The following is a 24,080-nucleotide window of genomic DNA, read 5'->3' as shown; positions in this document are numbered from 1 at the left end:
GACAAACTCATTGTAATTTACAGCAGAAGGATGAAAAGGGCCACATGGCAGTGATATACACACCAAACTTTGTCAGAATACTTTATTTTGAGATAAATTATAAAATATAATCTTCAAAAAAATAATAAATAATTAAAAAGGGCGCTTGAGCAGGTGCGAGCCACTTCGTGTCGCTGCTGCAGTGGCTTCTTTTGACGCGTGGAACTCGATCCCACTCACTGTGGGAGGAGGAAAGCATGTCAGGCAGGCAGGTAACCTCCAACATTAACTCGACGACTTGAGCGACCACTTGCATGAAAGAGGACGGCGAGGCAGGACGCTTTAATTCACTTTGCTTGTTGGTTTTCTTTGCAAATCTCGCCGTCGCGATCGAGCAGCCGCAGGCAAAAACTTGCTTGACAAGAGCAGAGCTGAGCGAAACCTAACCAAACCCTTACGAAAGACCCAACGAAACCCTTACGAACGAAACCAGCGTTCTTTGATTTTCTACTTGGAGCGACAGCATTTAACTCTAGATTGTGGACTTTGATTCAATTATCTCCGAGTAGCAATGGGGTGAGTACAACTATACTATTCCGACTTTATAATATGAGGCACCTGCTGTCTCATTTTGGATTCCCGTAAAAATACCTCAACTTTAACCCATTGCCTGCCATTCACAACGATAGGCGTCCAATTTATTTATACGGGAGGACTGGCTTTGAATGTTAATCATTCAATGTCATTGACGGCGGTGGAATTGATTTGCTGTCAGATTTCCCTGTCAAAATGGATTGGACGTCGTGCGCCGTCAATGGCAGCCATTTAGTTATTTTTTTCCAATTATGTAAATTTGCTGTAGATTACGGCCATTTTTTGTCCAAAATGTGCTTTTGTAGTAGCTTTATCCCAGTATCAGGCACTTTCTGTATCCCAATCCATTAAATTTCTGGAAAATCATACACTGTATTCCATACAGATGTATAAGATATATACATCAATATACAATATATCATGTTTTTTTTTCCGGACTCGTACCTCAAATTAGGCCACCAGTAGAACAAGTGGGTCACTAATGAATAGAATGATCGTGTCCTCCAAGGGATATTTTACCAATACTAGGAACAGTTGTGGCTTTGCTGTATGCACTGAAAACTAATGGTGTGCTTACGGTAGTTTAATAGGAAATACAGTGCACGCAGGACTGTCCTTTGGCATAAGATTATGTCATATGTCAGACCTGAGCATATTTTGCAATACCTTTCATAAAACTGAAACACCTTCTGACAGAAGAAAATATTTTACTTTTTCTTTGTTTTATTTTGTGAGGTGACTACAGAAAAGTATGGTTTAACTCTAGTGTTTATTGTTGTGCATTGATTTTGTATATGTAGTCCTCTTTCAATTGTGGTTACTTTCTATACTTTAGATCTGATCTACAAAACCGTTCACTAAGCCATTGTTGAGTGTTTGATTAAGCCTGACAGTTTTATTCCAAAGCAGTTATTTTTTATTGGAAAAATCAATTGTAAATCCATACAAATCAAAAATCAACCGGCCGCCCGGAACGTGTTCGATCTGAGTTTCCACTGATTTACTGTAACAATTGTTGTGGTTGTACTTTGTACTGGTGTCATACTGAGAAGTGTACCTAATATCGTGACGCTCTCTGTGTTAACATCATGGAATACTATGTTATTATTATGTTGTTATTTCTTATGTGGACTAAAAATACACTTTCCATAGTGCATGACAGTCAAATGGACAGTTACAGTAAAATATGGCTCCCGTCACGGTAAGTGAATGCTGCGCTACCTGTTTTCCCAGATCACACTATTGTTTTAAAAAGCGAGTCCCACCGCCCCGACTCCTTCTTAAGAGGTCTGCATACCCACCCAAATCCTTTCAAATCTTGTCAGTGTTGTTTTCCTGAAAGTGGCCTGAGTGGACCTGCAGCTTAGTGCCGGCCGCAGCTTATGTCTCCAACACTGTGACGTGGCGCTTGCCTGCTTTTACTCACTGCCATCAAGTAGTTAGACTTGACACCTCAATACGTCTGGCCAGGCCAGATTCATCTTTCCATTCTTGGAAACGACAGTGCAATGATTGGCACACGAAGGTTTTTATAGTTTCATAAATGTATTGTTTCTTTCCATTTGGATTTGCGCTGCCAAATTGTCTCCTGACAAGAGGTTTTTTTTTTACCCCCGAGTCCCATTAACGCCAATTTTATGACCGTCATATTGTTCAATGAGTAGTGTAATTGATCTTTTTCAAAAAGGAACTATTTTCACAAACTACACATCAAAAGGATCCCCCACTATTATTGCTAAGAAAAGCACTTTGCATTAGATTAGGCATTCAGGCATGAATGGAGAAAGTCTATCCGGAGGGATGTTTTGCAACTCGGTATACAAAAACTCCATTCAGTTGGACGCTTCAGAGAGTGATAAAGCAGCCCCCCATACTGACTTAAGGTAAAAGATGATGACGCTTTGCTTGAAACTTCTTAAACTAACACTGAATTGCAATAAAGGACTAAAAAAACAAGTTAATTTTTGCCAATATCCGCAGGCAAGAAAATGTCTGTCTGACTGATACCTAAAACTGGTGTATCTTGATAGTGGAAACTATTGCGTAAATCCAACTTTAGAATGAGCCTCATTCATTTTCGTAATGGTTCAGTGTGTTAGCTGTCATTTTTTAAATTTTCTTTCATTATTGTCTGCCTGGCTTTTGGCCCTTTGGCTCTGGCATCTTTCTTACTAAATGTAGTTATAGATTAACAATAAATCACATTCGCCCCGTGAACTTTCACTGCCCTCCTAACCTTGACGCGTAACTATTGATTTCAGTAAGCAATTTATAATCCAATAAAATTCCATTATTATCCTACTGTGAGTGAGTTAAGACAGACGGAGCGATTCACGCACAATTTAGGGATGTCTAAGTCATGCTGAATGTATTTATCAACTTTTATTGCCTTGTGCAAATATTCTGGAATAACCGGTACCTATTCCTTTCTTACGCAGCGACATTGACAGCTACACAATCCGCATATATTGCTATTTAAAGTAAGTCCTCCTCGGAGCAGCAATAGCATAGGAACACTACATGATAATCTCCAGGGTGGCCAGAGCCTGACATCGAAAGGCTTAACACTCATTGATTCGGTCCACATGTGACGTGGCAGTGGGTCTCTCGCTGCCTTGCCACGAGAGTAGACTATAAACCTAATCTCAGATTGCCTTCTTTGTCTGTTAGAGCAGAAGGCGTAGAAGGAAAGTGGATAAAGGCGCTTGGTATTGAAGGAACATTGGTAAATGCAAGAAGACAGGCTGACTGGAAGTCTCTTTACCAGATGGTTGAGGGATGGGAGGCCATCTGCTGCCATGCTGTGCCTCACTGGAGACTTCTCATGTCCTCTTCCTTACAGATTGAAGATTAAGTTGGGCTCTGTGACCCATTGCCTCTGTCAGTTGGCGGTAGGACCACTGTGCTTGATGGTTAGAATTGTGACTAGATTCTTGGCTGATTGACCACCTGAGTTTATGATTCGTCCAATGCGTTTTGACCATTATGACAGAGCTTCAAGATCTGCATAACATTCAGTTATATGAGGGTATGAATGCAGAACCTACAAAAAAAGAGCATCCACTCTCATTAACCTTCAAAATAGTTTCATTTTTTTCTGTTCTTTAGTAGAATATGAGCAGGACTGGTGCTGAATGGAATGCTTGTTTCTACTTAAAAAGTAGAGAAAGACATTTTTTTTAAATTGAAGAAGCGAACTGTGGTATTAAGCTATTTTTCTGTTGACATTTGAAATTATAAATCAATGTAAGGCAGACGCGCAACTTGGGTTGATTGTCAGTGTTTTTTTTTTCATATCACTTTTTCTTAAGTCCATGAACTAAATAATTTCCAGTCTGGATATTAACACATTTTCAACTATTTACAGCTTTTCAGACTCAGTTGAAGTGTGCGGTGTCTATAGTTCTCATACTTAGAGCGTTTGGTATTTCTCTTCAAATTGTCTAGACAAGCCGACATTCTGAAAAAGTTGTGTTTTTGCAATTATTGTTGGACTGGCATTGAAAATATTAAGTGTGTGGTAGAAAAATAAAGTGAACTCCGAGACTAATCCCTCCAAGAACTAATTGAGTTAATACAATTTCACCCAATCAGTGTGACAAAACTCGAGGCGTCGGTGAAAACTGCCCTTGCATACAAAACACACACCCATTTTTCGTTTTCCCTTCTCCAAACTGGAATTCATGCCACTTGGACAAGAGCCAACAGAATACCTACTTTGTGAATTAACGGGGTCATAAAAGTACCTCTTGATATTTACAACTCCCCAGCACAGAGCAGAATCCTCAGTTAGGTTTAATAAAAATCCTAGTGTTTCTGATCTACAAAATGTTTCTCTGGGCCTTTTCTCTTAGCAAATGTGCGTTTAGTAAATCATTCCATAATAATTCAATGTATTGGAGTTGCTTGAAAGGGACACAAGGCTGTATGGAGAGAAACAAAAGGCACACCTCACCATGGTTTGCGATTGTTTTTCTTTCTTTTTCTTGCAAGGATGAATGATGTAGGTCTCACTCATCAGGTGGTTCAGTAGAATGTGAACAAGGCTCTTTAAAAAAGCAGCACTCTCAAAACTCCTCCTTTCCGTGAACAGCAGTTTTCAGTGTTTGGAGGATTTAAGTGACGTGAAAGATTTTGTCTCCTAAATGAAGCATACAGGCTGATTCACACATTTTTGGCAGAGGTTCTTGCCCATGAGCATGGAACAGTTAATTCATCACTTCTCACGAATAACATCTCTTGAATAACGTGTTTTGCATATTTGTATAAATCGCAGGTGTTGACAATGTGTTTACCCAAACCAAGAATTTCAATCATGTGCTACTCTTATATGAAAAGCAACACCCAGTGATGCTGAGATGAGCAATTTCAGGAACATACTTGTGCATTTTCTGTCAGATTACAAAACTGTTTTAACTGTTTTGGAGGAATGCAGGTCATAATCCAGCTAGCATTCACGACCACTCCACTGAGTTAAAATGGATTTGATCTCAATCACTACAATTAAAGGACGAGTGGTAAGCACGTAGGCCTCACAGTTCTGGGGTCGAGGATTTGATCCCAGGTCCGTCCTCTCTTTGTGGAGTTTTCATGTTCTCCCTGGGCTTATGGGGGTTTCCTCCGGGTACTCTGGTTTCCTCCCAAACCCAAAAGCATGCCGAGTAGGCTGGTTGGACACTCTAAATTGCCCCTAGGTAGGAGTATGAGCATGTATGGTTGTACGTCTCCTTGTGTCCTGCGATTGGCTGGCCACTGATTCAGGGTGTCCCCACCTGGTGCTCATGGTTGGCTGGGATATGCTCCAGCACCCCCGTGAACCTTGTGCGTATAAGCAGAAAAGGAATTAATGAACACATAAAACGAAATATTTTCTGTTCTCCCTTTTTTAAAAATTGTAATTGAATAAAAAAAAAATGACATGAGTATTTGCCCAAAAATGATTTGGACAAAATGTATTGTCTCTCAATGATTTATTGACCAGCAGGTATGTTAAATAAGTTTGCTCCGAATAAAACTACGTGTCTCGGGATTAAAATTAGTTTGACACCTCTGCTTTAGTTTCTAACTGTCACCAATGGATTTAAGGGGTGGAACGAGTGTACCGGAAATATCTTCCCTTGAGTACACACACCAACCTATCAATTATTGAAGAGATCAGATGAAGAGGGTGATTTTATGACAGTCGGCTGGATGAAGAACGTGAATTACCATACAGTAAATATACTTCGTGTGTCATTTTAGTCGGACAAACGTGACAAAGATTTTTCTGTTGGTTTTGCATGCATCTGTGCAGAAATGCCGGTGAGCAGGTGCACTCATGCATACACTGACATCTGTGGACCAGATCTAGATGTAGTAGTTGGTATCTATAGTATTGCTACTTTTTCAGTCTTTAACCGAGGTAGTGGATATTTTATTTACCACAGAAGGCACTGACAACTCTTCTCTACTGCTCAGTAACGCAAGGTCATCATTTGCGTAAATTTCATGGAGGATTTCCTGCCCTTCAAACAAAAATGCACCAGTGATTCTGTGTGCGTGATTAGCGGTCACTCGGGGTCATGCTCTCAATGCAGTTGACGGGTCGATTAGTCTACATCTCTACACAAACCAATTTTTGTCCAAATTTCCGTCAGTGTACCACGCCTCCTGCCAATGGTCCGCTGTGATAGTTTCTGGCGACCCTTATGAAGGTTAATGGCTCAGAAAATGAATTGATGAGGATAAAGTGGCACAGAATATGAATGATAGGATTGAAATTCCCCCTCTTTACAATGACAGGCATATCTCACTGTTAGCCAGTGAAATTAATCAGAATAATTGTTTTCATCTCCGAAATGTAGATCACTAGAACTAGTTATGTGACTGCACCCATGTGTTTGGCAGTGACCTTTTACTTCTCCTTCCCTATCAGGGGGAGCTGGACGCTGACATTGCCACCGCAAAGGTCAGCATATGCATGTGCGCCAGCAGCACTGATCTGTAGTGTGGCATTTGTTCTTTTAAACCACACGAGGCGTAAGATTAGCCACTGTCCTTTCATTAAGATTTGATTTTTGTAAGAACCATCATCTCGATAGAAGTGAAATATTTAATAACTATACATTTTCGTCTTTCCCTGTCTGACATCATTTTCTGAACCAGCAGGAATGCTTAAATCATTTCCTTTTAATTTTATGCTTCAGCTGCAGGACTCAAAACTCTCCTTTTAGAAATATATGCTTACATCCCAGCCACCTGATGGTGTAGTGGTTCACTTGCCTGACTTCGATGCGGGCTTGATTCCTGCTAGTAGCAGTTTGAATGGTCGCTTATCTCTCTGTGTACCCTACGGCTGACTGGAGACCAGTCTAGGGTGTAGTCTTCCAACACACTGGAGGTGGGGAGGCAGAACACTACTGAATAGCAATGATAAAATAAATATCATTGGTTAATTTGGTCATTTTCAAAATCACTTGTGATGTTCAGTGTTGACAAGAAATCTCTAACAAACAGTGTTGGAATTGGAGGAATGCACTGCTCAAATCAAGACGTTATATAACCCTGCTAGCAATGATATTGCATCTAGTCGTAGTCCTCGGTGCCCCCAAACTGCCTCATGCATCCCACAGATCCTCACACCATGTTATGCTCCTCTGCAAGGATGTATGCAAATTTCTCTGCCTTTTCTCACTTTTTCCGAGGTGGGGAAAGGGAATTATGACAGCCTAGTAGCCAGCATTTGATTATTGTACAGGTTGGGGATTGAGATGATTCGGTGTCAGGTAGAGACTGCATATTTGTTGGAGTGACGTGAACAAAGTGCTCTCGTTTCATGTATTCCTTTTTTAGACTCCTCTTTCTTGATGTCAATCCGGTTAAATTGAATGCGTCATGCTGTTCCAACAATTGGGGAAATGCCATTAGGCTTTCAAAATCTCGCTATGTTACACATGCTGTCACATCAGAATGTTTCATATTGTGTTAATAGCTTTTTGTCGTCATGAGGATTTTTGTTAGTGTTCCATTATCACTGGCCTCACTCTGTCTTTCAGGAATGATAGCTTCATCGCCTGCAAGCTTTGTGTAAATCAGTAAAACTATTTTTTTAAAGTCATTGGCTGTCATTCTACCAATATTCTTCCATCTATGGCAGTGAATGAGTTATTAGGAAACATCTGGATGACCACATACTGTATTTGAAGTAGTTATTGCTCACATAAATCTCAAAACTGTTCCTCTCCTTTTTTTTTTGTAAACTAGGGAGCAGCCAATCTACACCACTAGGGCCCATGTCTTCCAAATTGACCCAACAACTAAGAAGAACTGGGTCCCAGCCAGCAAGCAGGCTGTCACAGTCTCCTATTTTTATGACAGCACACGCAACAGCTATCGCATCATCAGCGTGGATGGATCCAAGGTAGGAGCGCTCTCCACACTGTATGGAATTGCACCAAACTGGTGTCAGAAGACTTGTTTGATATTGATAAATATGCCAAGGCTTTCAATTTGATAACTATTTGAGAAATGTCAGTACGTATAGAGCCTTATCCCATCCAACCCAACCAGCGTCATCAATGCTTCAATGCTAACCTTAATTTTCAGTGATCTCTTGTGACGTTGCCCAAGCAAATCATGTGATTTCATTTCCAAAATTAAGGTAGTGCCTTATTGGGCTTCTCTGAGAAAAGAAATATACATTTTCTAAATTAATGGACTGCAATAGTATTGACATTTGTTTAGTGCCTGTCAGATTACCGACAACATTATTATATATTTTTTTCATGGTATTATTAGAATTATTATATTAAATGTCTGAATATCTGGGTCATTCAAACCGTTAAAGTTTTACATACAATTTAATGTACAGATTTCCATTTGCATCGCTGGCTGACGAATGTGACCTATTTATCCATCCTAGACTAGCACTGAAGAAACTTTCTCTCACACAAGTTAAAACTCTAGCTTATTAATATTAAACATCATATCAAATAGCTCCTTAACTGACATCGTATATTGTCATTCTAATTTACAAATGCGTACCTGTGATTGATGACAGACTGTCAATATTGGCATTGCGTGTCATATTAGAACCCATTTAAACTGTGTAAATATTTATATTCACACTACCACCATTCTTCAGCTTGGTGTAAGTGTGTGGATTATGTTTCCATGGCGATAAGAGCCTCCTCTCCTTGTGAAAAGGCACAGATATTGTCATGCGATCATTTTCAACCCTTTGATTGCTTGTGAGTAATTGTAGCGGCGCAGTAAGTAGGCTGTTGTTTGGATTTTGCACCGCTCTTTGGGTACTAAGTCTGCTGGGTTTGCTGTTGGAATGAGAGATTTTGGACGAAATGTGTCAAATATTTTGCACGCTGCGGATTATAAATCATCAAAAAGACGCTCTTGGTGTAATGTGTTGAGCGGATTTTCTAAGCATTTTAGGTTAAAATCGCTTGGGAGACATGAATATGAGGTATTGGTGTATTTCTGCAAAGCTTTGTGTAGTCAAGTGACTCCCACTGCTTAAAGCCAGCGCGCCAACACTCATCAGGTTATGTCATCACGCTGTACTGACAGCAGATAACTGGCGACTCTTGGACTACACTGGCTTATTTTTATTTTTGCAAGATCCTTTGTTAAAAAAAATAAAAAATATATCTTCATTTGTGTACAGAAAAGTGCCGAGGGCTGTTTTTCATTTCTGACTGCATCCATTTGTATTTGAATGTGTTCTCTTCAGTGCTTCCCTAAGGTCAGAACTCTTCTTTGCTCTCCCACTCACGCTTCATAATTTCTGCCACGTCATGAACGTTGGGGGTAAAAGCTTTTTTCTCAGGACTTTTCCACAGGAATCTACAAGTCTTCCTTAATTTCATTAATTTTCATGAGATTGTAAGAAATGAAATAGTATATAAAAGCTCTTCTTTCCTAACTGCTAGTGTTTGTATGATTTTGGGTTTGCGCTTAGTTTACTTTAGGTCAAAATAATGTACTGAAAACAAAAACAACAACAACAAAACTGACTTGGCCATCGGTCTCCTGAAATGGATGTGCTGGTGACTCAGTCTGCCTTTGTTTCTCGTGAAGCAAGCCATCATCCCACGAGTTCATCCAACCATTTTGTAAACACTTATAAACGGGCTTTCCCGCAGCAAGGCGTTTTCAAATATGCCAGCTAACAATTGAACAAGATTGGTGTAATGGATCTTGGACTTCAAAATAAAAGAGGCAACATGCATGCTGGGAGAGTTGTTTCTAAAAGTCGGTTGCACCACTTTTTACAACATTGGACCAACCAAAATTTCTGATTGCCAGCCATTTGATGATAGGCTAGAATAATTCAAGAACAAAGCAAAATTTTAAATTTCTCTTGATTTAAGATTCTCTGCGATTTGTGGCACAGACGTGATCTTTTGATAGTGAAATAGCGCACAGTAACCTACTTGGCAAATCACTTGCTCACACTTCATTTTTACACCCGTTGATGCTTTGGTTCCCAGTCTGTTCCTTTAGAAGTTTCAGTTTTTACAACTCCCACAGCTTCCGCTGGATTACTTCCAAATTCGAATTCAAGAGGGGGAAAAAAAGTAAACAATTAAACACAACACATCATCGTTTCTGTTCAGCTCAGCGGAAGTCACTTGCGTTCGGTCCCAGTCATTCTCTCAAGCTTCATTCAGGGAAAAAAATAATCATACTAATTTTTTTAATACATGATCTTTCATTTGCGCGCTCTTTGTGAAGGAACTCTTTCTGCGCAACCGTTTTTGCTGCTGTATGCGCAAACCCTGTCAAACTGTCAGCTTATATCGGTTCACTGGGAGAACCGGGCGGCTCCCCCATGATGATGAAGCAAGTCGAAGTGCATCGCCAGCACCTCTGCTTCCTTCTCTCCCTGATTGACCCTATCAAATGACTGTTTTCTCTTTGTACTGACATTAATGAAATAATGACAGCTTTCAGCAACAACAGTCATCTATATAACACAAAAGGGTCCTCATCCTTAACCTGGTTTTTCCACCACTATCCTGATGAACCTATAACCCAGTTTGATCATATGACACTCTCCAATCAATCTGCATTCCTCCCTCAACTACGACAAGATTGTGTGGTGTTTTCCACTTGACAAGGGTCTAATATACGATATGACGTAATCTGACGCCGCCTATGCTAAAGACTCAGAACATACGTAACGTGACGAGGAAATTAGCTCCATAGGGCCAACTGGAGCAGCTTCGTGCACAATTAGAAAGGGCCCTCAGGTTAGTGGTTAGCCGCACTTTAATTTGCACTTCCTGTTGCACTTGATACAGGGCTGCCTGCCTGTCCACCCCCGCAGCTGCCTGTGTCACTCCACTCCCCCTCCCTCTGTCACACTCTCTCACTTGCCTACTCGCTTGATTACAGTCTTGCGAGCACATTCATACCACCTACAGCATCCTTAATGGATGTTATGATGATGCAAATGTAGTATTGGTTTGGGAAAATTCAATGCAAACCTATTTTTCGGAATAATTCAAACAGTGTCTAAAGCAGGGTGGCAAACAAGTTATACGCAAAGAGCAAAGATTTTAAACTGTGTGAGTCAAAGAGCCACACCTTGTGTCAGAAGCAACATCAACAAAATCCAATCTGCCAAATTATATCTTTAAATATAATTTATTACTTGTTTTTAAGGGGCGCTGGCGAATTTGAGTGTGTTATAAGAGAAACATGAAACAAGGCAAAAAGCCACACACCGTATATACAAAATATGATAAGAAGCAAAGAGCCACATGCGGCTCGAGAGACCTCTGGTCTAGAGAAAGGGGAAGGACCACTTATTTCTACGGTTTTGTAAAACCAGAGAAAATTATTCTCATTTACACACATAATAGTAATCTCAGTTAGGAAAGCCATTTTTTTTGCTGTTTGAAATTTCTTTAACAGTGAAGTGAAAAACAATGATTTTGTTGTAGTTTTTTTTTGGTTTAGTTCATATAATGTAATTTATTTCCAGTTACAAGCCCGTAGAACAGGTTAAAGCAGGTTTAGTATTTTATGAACTTCTACTCATGCCCCCTTCTAAAAATCGCTATAGTTTGCAGCAGCCCAGATTTCCACGATCAACATTAAATTTTCATATCTTGCGCACATCTTCAAACAAATGTGACAAACGGCTCCAAATTCACCCAGCTGCCTAAGATGAAGTGTTGTTCAGGATTCTCCAAAGTGCCGTTTCTCCTTTGAGAAATTGGGGTCTTCTTTATTTTTAAAATTAGACCAACCTCGAAAAATGTAGCCCGAATCCTTTCTGACAACAAAAGTCTAGAGGCTTTTCTCTCTAGGTTTTTCTTTCTATTTGGAGCCATAGAAAAAGGTGCAGGGACATTTCGGGGGTGTTGAAAAGGACACATCTGTCTGTCATTTGAATTCTCAAATGCTGTGTGTGGAGTCAGGTTGCTATGAAACAAGAACTGGCCAGTAATTCAGTATCTTTAGTGTACCTTAGTTGATGGGATAATTTGTATAAATTTCCCTTTTTGAGTTCCGTTGACAGCGATAGACGTTCCAGAAATTTGATCTCGATCGCCGTCAATGGCTCTGAATCATGATAGCTTTGCACCTTCATGAACTCTGTCTTATTTTCCCTCTAGGTTATCATCAACAGTACAATCACCCCCAACATGATGTTCACCAAGACTTCGCAGAAGTTTGGCCAATGGGCGGACAGTCGAGCCAACACCGTTTTTGGATTGGGCTTCAGCTCCGAGCAGCAGCTTGCCAAGGTAATAGACCTTCTGTCATTTTATCTGCTGAAGGAGTGCGTAGGCAGGGTATTGATGCTTCAATAATTATGCCCAAAGTGTAACATCATAACAGCGCCTCAAAACCATTAATATACTGGCAATAAATAGGAGGGTGGCACGGCAAACGGTGGGTGGATTTGCCGCATTTGAGAAGGTTTTAGGCATACTCACAGCTTTGTTTGACAACTAGATAAACCGGTGGGATGTTCATTCTAATATGAAACTTATTCCAACTCACTCAGTTTGCCGAGAAGTTCCAAGAAGTCAAAGAGGCAGCCAAAACAGCCAGAGACAAATCTCAGGAGAAGGTGGAGCTGCTGAGTAATCACTCCCAGGTAACCAAAATGTCACAATTTTTTTGTCACAAAAGATGATACTATGAGCTATAAAGACTTTAAGCCTCTACATAAACATTTCATTCAGTATTACATTTGTTGAAACAGTATTCATTACTTCCTATTCTCAGTGTAAATAACAGCAAATGGAATTCGAACACCATTTAGACAAAATCATGATTCCTGTTAGCACACTACGGCAAACAAGCATCACTTGTTAATCCCAGTTTAGTGAAAAAATGTCTAAATCCTTCAGTGCCAATGATGCGTGGAGTCATCTAAATTCCAAAAATCGATGGTCAGGTTTACAATTTTACAGGTGAAATCATACTCCGTATTGTGTGGCCTTTGAAATATTACGATCAACTCTACAGGTGGTCTTTAAAATTCAAGGCATCACCAGCGCCAGCGCTGGATGTAGGGCAGTGGTATCTGAAATGGCACCATTTTTTAACAGCATTTTTGCCAACACAGTGTCCAATTTCACTGTTGCGCAGTGTTTTTGAGGGGTTATCAAGCGTGACAAGACCACAGGTCAGATAGTTCAGTCTTGTTAAAGGGCCTGGAATATAAAAGCAACCATGCCCCTCTGCAGGAGTCTGGACGTGACACTCCAACAGACAACCAGGCGTCCAGCATCAATGGCACCGATGATGAGAAGTTCTTTCATGTGGGTCCAGAGACCGTCCTTCTGAAAAATGAGAATGACGTCCTCAAGAGTGTCGTAGAACAGAGGTAAGGGTTCCTTTGAGTTCTTCATTGACACTTTTAAAGTATTTTCGGAAGAACTGTAGTATGAGTGAGTTTGTACATTTTAAATTGTGGTCATTATTTCACTCTAACAAGAGAGAAAATTGAGATGGAAGATCCACCGAGCCATTTAGCTTCAGTAATACCAATGCCGAGTGCAGTAAATTATAATTACACGAAAGGAGCAGATGTTGTTCCAGATGGGATTCAGATGACCCCGGAACATTAGAGTCAAATGGAACGCTCGCTCCTTTTAGTTAATTTGGTTAGCCGTACAAAATAAATCAGACATGCAGCCAATTATCAGATCACCTCTGGCAACACGGAGTCCTCCGCATGACATTTTATTATGCAAGCAATTCATTCCAATAGTCGGGGATGGATGTTGCATCTTTCAAATGAATTTTCGGAATCAGACTGAAATCCCCAATTATGAGTTTAACAATACATTTCCTGGATTGAGTCACTGTCATACTGCGGCCGTTCACATTTTGACATCATGAGTCCAAGTCGATGCTTATTAATTGATGAGTTTGTTCATTGTAGCGTATAAACTAAAGTAAGTTTTTTTCTGCCGCCAATACAGCTATATTGTGGGCTGGCTTATATGTTCTCTGAACATTTAAAAGGAAAGACAACACAATTATCTTGTGCACCCCAGCGGAAAAAAATCCTTTTTTAGCAATTAAAAAAACAACAACTGAATTACAGTTCCCTGATGTGTAATAGCGAGGGGAAAACAATAATAAAAGCCAATATTTCCAAGATTGTAAGCTGGACAGGTATTTTTTCAATCGGTTCTATTTTAACGAATCAAATAACTGATGTTAGAAAATGGCTTCACTCGTAAACAGTCTTTTTTTGTGTGTATTTAGACATTTTCTCCATTATCGGAGATGGCATTTGGCAAAATAGTAATAGAGTTCATTTCATATTGTCGAAAGTCGATTTAGGCGAACTGTCGATTTGAAAGGACAAATTGTTGGCTAATGAGTCATTTTTTCACCTAAAAATATGGAGGAAAATAAACAATGCACGCTTAATTTGACTCCATTATACAAAAAAGTGATTCTGATTTTCGTCTGACAGCAACAGCAACGCCAAGAACTTGGAAACTGAGCTGCAGACGTTAAGAGAGAATAACGCCAGGCTGGTTGACGCGCTGCAGGAATCCTCGGCTAATGTCGAGAGCTGGAAGAAACAACTCGGCGCCTCTCAGGAGGAGAGTGAGATGCTCAGGGCGAAGGTAATGTCGACAACTGTCACCAGGTTCCTTCCGTGTGAACTGATGTCATTCTCGCCGATCTGCATTTAGATCGCCGAGCTGGAGGTTCAGTGTAACGAGGCCAGTCAGGAGAAGCAGCGAAACGCCCAACTGGGGCTACGAGTGCAGGAGCTGGAGGCCGAGTTAAGCGACAGAGAGCAGGTGAGCACGGATCAAATTTCCTGTCACGACAACGCACCGTCTCGCTCTCTCGGGAGGTCATTAGATGGTGACGATCGTCTTGGGAGTTCACTCTTGTCCTGTCCAACTTTTAGAATCACTCTCTTTGTCATCTCTAATGTTCAGGAAGTCGACATCCTCTACCTGGAAACAAAGTTTAACGTTCATTAAAAGATCAAAGAAAGGAGAGACGCTGACTGATATCGATAAAAATATGCTGCGTTAAAATGTTAAAAGTTAATTTCGCACGAAAATGCCTTGCTCGTCACCAAGATCTGTTTTGTTTTCAGTCAGTCTGCAAAACCAAACAACTTTCGGTTCACGTAAAAATAAGGAATGCAGTGTTTACGAATTGTTTTGTGTCTAAGCTTCAGGTTGCAATATTGATGCGTTGAGTGCTGTTTTCTAGACTGTTTTTAAATACACCCCTTGCAAAAAAACCCCAGGGAAAACACTAACTCTCCATTCATCTCTCAGCATGATTGGTAAATACAGTTTTTTTTTATTTGAATGTATTTTACTTCTATATACAATTTTTTTTGTCATTAAATTAGACTTTTTTTACCTTTTAGAATTCGGGTTCTGTCTCCAGCGTAGGAAGTGGGAATTTTCTTTTTTTTCCCCTACAGCAGTTAAATGAGGGGCTCCCTTGACTTAGTAGCATCCCAATTTACCCGTTTTGAGAACTGTAACTAATGAGTTTCATAAGTTTGAAGTGAAGGAAAAATTAAATGAAATCAATTTGTCATCAAGAATTTTAAGTTCATAACACATTTCAGAGCTCATTTTAAATATGATCGGAGGACGATTGCCCGAGAAGAGGCGGCATTGTTTCTAGTCATAATGCGCCAACACTGACCCACGGGAGTGCGCTCGCTTAAAATGATGGTTAGCGAGCAGGTGGCCCGGTGACTCACTTCTCCTAGAAACACCCGCACACACCAGCCGGTCACGAAGTGGTGCGCACAAACTGCTGCAGGTGATTACAAATGGTAGATTATCATCTTTATTGATCTGTTATATCAAGTGTGTCATAGAGAGCCGATGGAACACCAGTTTCAGGGAAAATTACAACATTGAAAGTACGTGAAGTGAAATCTTTATATTTACTGGGTACTTTTCAATTTGTCGGTTGCTATTGACAGCGCTAGAATATTCGTTTTTTAGCATCTCGTCCCCTCAATGGGACGGAAAGATGAGCACTTACAGTAAGTCCATATTGAAGGTTAAGCACTTGGCACATTTTATTTATATAACACTTTTCACAGATTCAAAAATATAAAGTGGCTCTCATTTTTTCCCCTATTGTAGGAGCTGGAAAATTTAAGGAAGCAAGCGGAGACCATCCCTATTCTGATGGCCGAATGTGAGAGCGTCACATCCAAATTGCAGGTAAAGATGAATATTTCGACAGTGAAACAAAAGCATTCGTGGTTTGCGCAATGTTGCATTTGCATTCGCTTTTAGCCGCGTGGTTGGTACACCAAGCCCCGCCCACCCCCTCCCGTCACTTTTTTTTTTAAACAAAGAAGCGCTTGTTCATGAAATCTGAAATGCAAGAGTGCGCAAGCCAGGTGTGACATCAGAGCACCTGTGGCCACGTCAAAAGTCAAAGTTGGAAATAAACTCGTGCGACACTATGAGCCGCCGCCATCGCCACAGCGGCGGCCTCTCAGGCTGATCAGGCGAGCGCAATGAAAGCAAGAATGACATGCCCTGGAGTTCCCCAACTGGATGAACAAAAACAAAGACTTGGAGCTGTCTCCTTCGCTCCGATGGCTTCTAAAATGACAACGTTTTAATCCCCTAATACTTGCGCACAGCTGATTTATTTAAAAATGGAATTCCTCGGCCATTTGCAAAATGCCTGCGTTTGCACTGGTGTGCCTGTCCTTTCCTTAAATGTGACACTGCGAGGGCAGATAAAGTTTCAAGAGCCAACTGGAGCTCGCAGCCATGCGGGTGCAGCCCCTATTTAGCACTACTATTTTAAACTCCTCCCTTCGTTGGTATCTTTAGCATTAAAGTGTTGCCTGACTGTCTGGGACGTCACCTTTGCCCTCACAAAAATGCCTTATACTAATTATAGAACTTAAAACATCAACCTGATTCATGAGCGGTTTTAGTTTTCATCAATTAATCTTGATTAATAGCATTTTCTTAGTGTTTTATTCACACAATATTATTTGTAAAGAGAAAGAGACACTTGTTGAATGGCAACACGCTCGTAACATAATTCATGTAAATTCTGCTGGCTTTTTTTTGGATATTATCGACTCGTTCATGCTTTCTGCCGCTAACTGTTTATCTTTTATCCATATTAAAAGAAGGCTCTCCATCTCGTTATGTTACTGCACAGATTGGAAATTATGGTTAGTCTTCGGAAGGCTTGATGTCCTTAATAGCGTCCTTCTGCTTCAGGATGGTGCATATTGTTGAAAAACGCCTCTTGTATCGGCGAGCCAGCTCCGTCACGCGTACACCACTCATGGAAAAAAATGCACGCTCCGCCCAGTGCTCGTAGAAATTTTTACACGAGGAAGATGTGGCGAGAAAGACATCATAAGCAGCCTCTCGCGTCTCGTATGCTCGTATCTCAAAAATTTGTCTCTTCTCTCATGGTAAACATGGTATCTCAAATCCTCGTATGTCAAAGTATTACTGTATTTTATTCACACAATACTTTTTGTAAAAATATGTATTCTATGTAGATTTAAATGGATATTAATGGACAGGTGAACTAAATATATACAAGAGCAAATATTGTATACACTTAAAATATGCATTTAATCAGGTTTATTTAACTCATTTTTTATTCATTAATCTTGATTAATAGCATTTTCCCAGTGTTTTATTGACACAATACTATTAGTACAAAATATGTATTTTTATATAGATTTAAATGGGTATTAGTGAACGGCTGAACCAAATATGTTACTACAGGGGCAAATATTTTATCCATTTAAAATATGCCTTTAATCAGGTTTCCTTAATTCATTCATCGTGATTACAAAACAATAAAAGAATATTACAAGACTGGAAATATCCCTGGGTAAATTTGAATAAACAAAAATAATGTTGTGGGGGGAATAATTTTAGGCATTTCATGTGGGTTGAAATCAAACAACAAAAAACAAATACTATATGTTTTGACGAAAGTTTGGCGACACTCTTTTTCCTTGTCGACGATAATGTCAAATATTTATTCATCTTATTAGACGTGCTTCATAACTGAGCAAAGAATACCCCGAGATTTGGTACAAACGTAAAGCCGGCATGCAAAATGACTTGAATGGCTGGACATCGTAAGGCTTTTTCTTTTAAAAAAAGTGGTCTATGTAAAGTAAAGCTTTTATTTGTTTAAAAAATAAATACTATGTATATATAGTCAGGCTTTTTTCTTTAAAAATGACCATGTATATTAAGGGTTTTTATTAAAAAATGACCATGTATAGTAAGGCTTTTTTATTTAAAAAAAACGACCATGTACAGTAAAGCGTTTTTCTTAAAAGACGACATAGTATAGTAAGGCTTTTTTTCTTAAAAAATGACATAGTATTGTAAGGCTTTTTTCTTAAAAAAAACGACATAGTATTGTAAGGCTTTTTTTTCGTAAAAAACGACATAGTATAGTAAGGCTTTTTTCTTAAAAAACAACATAGTATAGGCTTATTTTCTTTAAAGACGACATAGTATAGTAAGGCTTATTTTCTTTAAAAACGACACAGTATAGTAAGGCTTTTTTGTCTTTAAAAACGACATAGTATAGTAAGGCTTTTTATTTACAAAAAAGACCATGTATAGTAAGGCTTTTTTCTTAAAAAATGACCATGTATAGTAAGGCTTTTTTGTTTAAAAAAGACCATGTATAGTAAGGCTTTTTTTCTTGAAAAACGACATAGAGGAAGGCTTTTTCCCTAAAAAACGACATAGTATAGTATGGCTTTTCCCCCTAAAAAACGACATAGTATAGTATGGCTTTTTTCCTTTAAAAAACAACATAGTATAGTATGGCTTTTTTTCTTAAAAAACGACATAGTATAGTAAGGCTTTTTTTCTTAAAAAACGACATAGTATAGTATGGCTTTTCCCCCCTAAAAAACGACATAGTATAGCATGGCTTTTTTTCTTGAAAAACCACATAGTAGAGGAAGGCTTTTTTTCTTAAAAAACGACATATTATAGTATGGCTTTTCCCCCCTAAAAAACGACATAGTATAGCATGGCTTTTTTTCTTGAAAAACGACATAGTAGAGGAAGGCTTTTTCCCTAAAAAACGACATAGTATAGTATGGCTTTTTTTCCTTTTAAAAAACGACATAGTATAGTAAGGCTTTTTTTCCACTCGTTGCAATTCTCAAATTGTTTATTGAGGTAATGAAAAGCATAAATACAACTTCCAACTTTACAGTGGTGCAGTGGCAAAGACAATGGGTCAGAACTTCAGGTGGACTCAAGTTCAAATCAGAAGTGAGTTTGATTCCACTCTTTGCAATTCTCAAATTGTTTATTGAGGTAATTAAAAGGACAAATATAACTTCCAATCACATCATTTCAGAAGACACTGTGGTCCAGTGGCAAGAACAATGGGTTGAAATTGAAGTTGGACACAAGTTCAAATCTGGAGTGAGTTCAAGTCCACTCTTTGCAAATCTCAAATTGTTTATTGAGGTGATGAAAATGATAAATATAACTTCCAATCATTTCGTTTCAGAAGTCACTGTGGTCCAGTGGCAAAGACAATGGGTCAGACAGACCTCAAGTTAGTGGATTTGACTGCCATGTGGGAAATGGGGTTCGAATCCCGCTCTCATTAGACTGATCACTACACTAGTAGTTCAGTAAATGGGTAATCATTTTTTCATTCAAATAAAGACTTAGTCATTTTTTTCAGCAAAACAATATTTCCGGTCAGCCTTCGGCTGACCGGAAGACAGTTGGGAGGGGGGGTTCCTGGTGGTGTTCGACAGTCGGCCTTCGGCCGACTGCCGACACCATACAGTCGTTGACTGGCGACACCGGGACGTGAACCCTCGACACCCACGTCGCAGGCAGGTGACTTACCCACTACACCACGAGGCGGCCCGCCTATACATGATTGGAAGTTATATTTATCCTTTTCATTACCTAAATAAACAATTTGAGAATTGCAAAGAGTGGAATTGAACTCATTCCTGATTTGAACTTGAGTCCACCTGAAGTTCTGACCCATTGTCTCTGCCACTGGACCACAGCGACTTCTGAAATGATGTGATTGGAAGTTATATCTATCCTTTTCATTACCTCAATAAACAATTTGAGAATTGCAAAGAGTGGAATTGAACTCACTCCTGATTTGAACTTGAGTCCACCAGAAGTTCTGACCCATTGTCTTTGCCACTGGACCACAGTGGCTTTTGAAATGATGTGATTGGAAGTTATATTTATCCTTTTCATTACCTCAATAAACAATTTGAAAATTGCAAAGAGTGGAATTGAACTCACTCCTGATTTGAACTTGAGTCCACCCGAAGTTGTGACCTATTGTCTTTGCCACTGGACCACAGTGACTTCTGAAATGATGTGATTGGAAGTTATATCTATCCTTTTCATTACCTCAATAAACAATTTGAGAATTGCAAAGTGTGGAATTGAACTCGAGTCCACCTGAAGTTCTGACCCATTGTCTTTGCCACTGGACCACAGTGACTTCTGAAATGATGTGATTGGAAGTTATATCTATCCTTTTCATTACCTCAATAAACAATTTGAGAATTGCAAAGAGTGGAATTGAACTCACCCGTGATTTGAACTTGAGTCCACCAGAAGTTCTGACCGTTTGTCTTTGCAACTGGACCACAGTGACTTCTGAAATGAAGTGATTGGAAGTTATATTTATCCTTTTCATTACCTCAATAAACAATTTGTGAATTGCAAAGAGTGGAATTGAACTCACTCCTGATTCCCACCTCAAGTTCTGAATCAATATTTTTGCCACTGGACCACAGCAATAACTAGGAGAAGAATCAGAAGTCAGATTTATTCTCCGACTTTCTTAGCCTTACTATACTATGTCGATTTTTTAAAGAAAAAAGCCTTACTATATACATCCATTGTTTTTGATATGACAAAATAATGAAGGGTCACAAGTACTTTTTAGTTGTACTGTCATGTAATTTAAAAAGGAAAAATGAGAAATTATATCACAACTTTGCAGTAATGACCTTTTCTTTCTGGTGAAAACAAAGTTAATTGTCATTTTTTGCCACAATGCATACAATTTCACATCAAAATCTGATTTCAATGGTATCTGTGGATTGTGGAAGGATTTCCGTTGGTGCCGATCCAACACTCTTTTTTTCTTCACTCTTCCTTCCAGTCTGCTGAGACGAAGAACCGAGAGCTGGAAGGGAGGATCGATGTCCTCCACATGGACGTGGACGACAGTCGCCAGAAGCAAGGCAACATCAAGGGCGAGCTGAAGAAGTTTATGGACGTCCTGGACGTCAAGCTAGACGAGCTGCACGAGTTCCGACGGGGTCTCTCCAGGCTGGGAGCCGAGAACTAGCTCCCAGTTTCACCTTTTGGAAGCACTGACTACTTGGGGGGAGTCGTCCGCCCACCGCACTTACGTACTCTGGGTCAGGTGACTTCACCTTTTGTGTGCAACACAATCAAGAGTCATACTTCGAAGCTTATATTTGTGACAGGAGGGGCTGGTGGTGGGTTCATTGTTAAGGGCTACAACGTAAATGCCATTGATCGTCACTCAAGTCATCATCGATGTTATGACGCCCCTTCCTCGCAATCCGTAGGCTGTCCTCAGGTGTGCAACTCGGACATGACGCGCACGTGCAAGAATAATGGTCGCGACACAAAGTGCCTCTGGGGGGGCTTTTCGGCCCTTCCGGTGAGGACGAGCGGCCCCGTGTGAAAAGTATCGCCATTCAAGCTAAGAGAAACGGGTCAAAGGCACAACACATTTGGGAGCCATTTTGTTGAAAGCAGACACGTGGTCAAAAATGGGAAATAATGAGTATTCGTTGTGCTTTTGAAAAGCTTTCCCGAACTGCAGAGATATTTGGAATCGGAGCGGGAATGTGTTCAAGATGAGTTTGCCATTCAACAGAACGTGGCAACCATCCATCCAAATGAATGAAGTCTAATTTTGGTCCTATATGGAGAATTGGCGCCACCGTTTTGCTGTCCAGGGTATTGCATTTATCAGCGGATAGCTGAAATTATTGTGAAAGCTTCTCAAAAGCAGACAAATTTAAACATTTGTTTGATAGGTCAAACAAATTTGAAACAAACCTCTGAGTGAAAGTTTCAGATGTGGGGGTTTATTCGCCATTTTTTTTTATGAAACTTGGGTGTCACATCCAATGTTTGACTCTGTAAGAAGTGTCTCCTTTCAGTGCAATGCCTCTCAAGCCACGAATCTAACTCATTGGCTCCCAACAGTGATTGACGCCCAATCCATTTGAACTGCGAGCTCAAAAATGCCAAGCGAATGAGTTGGATGTCACGCGGTACAATGCCACAGAGACGTTAACCCTGAAAAAAGTAGTTTCATTTCCCATTCAGTCTTCTCGTAGAGCTTTTCCAAAAATGGTACAACGGGTGTAACCATAGCTTTTTTTCAGTCATCCAAAATGATCCGAAGACCGTAAACTAACTGGCTGGGCATGTTTTGTTCCTTTTTTCCCCCCTACGAAGCGGTTGATGTGCTTCCTTCCACTCCACTTTGGATTTTCCTCCCCCTTTTTTTGCTTGGTGGTGGTGGTGATTTTTGACACGGGCGGACGATGTGAACCAGACTATGAAGGGACTTTATCTGATATTATTTATTTGTGTGCCTCTCTCCTGTGTGTCTCGAATACAAGTCAATCTACATGGAAACCAATAGAGGAAATATACCAAACCTGTCTTTCAAAGCTGCTTTGTACAACAATCTATTTTTAAATATTTACAAAGAGCAACTATGTATACTTGCATCTCTGTCGTGAAATTGGATCTTGTCGCTCTAAAACCAAACGTGAAAATATGATCTTTTGTTTTGAACCAATAGCATTTGTGGCTTCACTTTATTTTACAATATCACCGATTGCTGAAAATTAACTATGAGAACACTGTGATTGTGTGTGTTATGGTATTTTATTATTATGGCTATGAACTAACATAGCCATAATCCTAATATAGCATAACGCACACACACACACACGCACAAAACACAAGACATTGCAGCAGGGATTTCCCATAAATGTTATGAAGCAGAGCGAAAAGACACTTAACTCACCTTTTTCACGACTAAAGAAAATGCCTGCAATAGAATATCTGCAGTGGTAGATCGGAGGGCTGTTGCCGTGGCAACTTAATATTACTTTTTTTTTGCATCCTATTTACAGAAACAAATGAGAAATATACAGTGCAATATCTCCCATTCTAGATTCTGTCAGTGTATTCATTGACTGCAGCTTGTATCTTATTCCTCACTTAACTAATACCTTATTGGCTGCGTTTGATATCGACGTCCAAGCCATCTACACTAGATGGGGTTCGAGTGCTGGTGTTTCCGTGCCATTGACGTGCCCAGACGTCCAATCTCATCAGTGCAAATGGCTTTGATGCCGATCAGTACGTCTTCCCCTGAGGAAAATGACAAGGCACTGTGAAACACCCACCCGGACTCCCCGTTGCCATAGTAACGGGTTGTTCTTCTGTTGACAATCAGGCGAACAGCCCACCACCAACAAGTCATGTCCAATCATCGAGACGTGTGAGATTGACAGCTGCTGTGCTCCCATTCGTCATTGTGTGGGTGCGACAGTCACGGGCTTTCAACCCACTGGAATATTTAAACTCCCATAGACGTTAAATCGATCTGAATGTGCATGGCTAGCGTTGAATGAGCATGTTTCACTGCCATTGACGTTGATCGATGCCAAATCCATTTTGACTGCCTGTCAAATCATTCAAACGCTATCAAGCCTCCAATGGCAGCCATTAAGTTACTTTTGATCCGAGACTTTACAGACTAAACTGTGTCCCTAACTCGCAAGTCAACTAATATGTTAACAAAGTGTTGCACAGGTACCACATTTTGGCCCTTGATATTGGGTAAAGGCCAATAGGATCCCACCACCACGTTATATGAACGAAAATATATACACAACATAAATTAATGACTAAACTGAACAACAGGAATGTTGGTGGCCTTTCAAA

The 24,080-nt window shown here is 40.0% G+C and overlaps 1 protein-coding gene and 1 long non-coding RNA gene across 3 annotated transcripts; both read left to right on the top strand.

The window, feature by feature from the left end:
* Window positions 1–162: 162 nt before the first annotated feature.
* Window positions 163–22,923, top strand: homer2 (homer scaffold protein 2). 2 transcript variants are annotated; one of them, XM_077595012.1, is made up of 10 exons: window positions 163–251; window positions 378–555; window positions 7,816–7,972; window positions 12,195–12,326; window positions 12,590–12,682; window positions 13,278–13,417; window positions 14,522–14,678; window positions 14,748–14,858; window positions 16,188–16,268; window positions 21,235–22,923. In XM_077595012.1, exons 2-10 carry the CDS (start codon window positions 551–553, stop codon window positions 21,421–21,423), a joined length of 1,065 nt encoding a protein of 354 aa, XP_077451138.1. In that variant the 5' UTR covers window positions 163–251; window positions 378–550; the 3' UTR covers window positions 21,424–22,923. The 2 variants fall into 2 exon arrangements, with proteins under 2 accessions (XP_077451138.1, XP_077451139.1); XM_077595013.1 differs by lacking the exon at window positions 21,235–22,923 and adding an exon at window positions 16,344–17,214 and having other exon boundaries at window positions 171–555.
* Window positions 19,298–20,142, top strand: LOC144070642 (uncharacterized). The gene is made up of 3 exons (XR_013299419.1): window positions 19,298–19,346; window positions 19,435–19,502; window positions 19,591–20,142. It is a non-coding gene; the product is annotated as an uncharacterized LOC144070642 (long non-coding RNA).
* Window positions 22,924–24,080: the final 1,157 nt, after the last annotated feature.

This window comes from Stigmatopora argus, chromosome 2, assembly GCF_051989625.1.
Source record: "Stigmatopora argus isolate UIUO_Sarg chromosome 2, RoL_Sarg_1.0, whole genome shotgun sequence".
Taxonomy (NCBI): domain Eukaryota; kingdom Metazoa; phylum Chordata; class Actinopteri; order Syngnathiformes; family Syngnathidae; genus Stigmatopora; species Stigmatopora argus.
Note: the sequence above shows the minus strand (reverse complement) of the source record. Positions and strands in the feature narration are given on the sequence as shown.

Coding starts and splice junctions, on each gene's coding strand:
- homer2 (XM_077595012.1), top strand. Junction 12,683..13,277: donor TGCTGAGTAATCACTCCCAG/GTAACCAAAATG, acceptor GCCCCTCTGCAG/GAGTCTGGACGTGACACTCC. Junction 13,418..14,521: donor AAGAGTGTCGTAGAACAGAG/GTAAGGGTTCCT, acceptor TTCGTCTGACAG/CAACAGCAACGCCAAGAACT.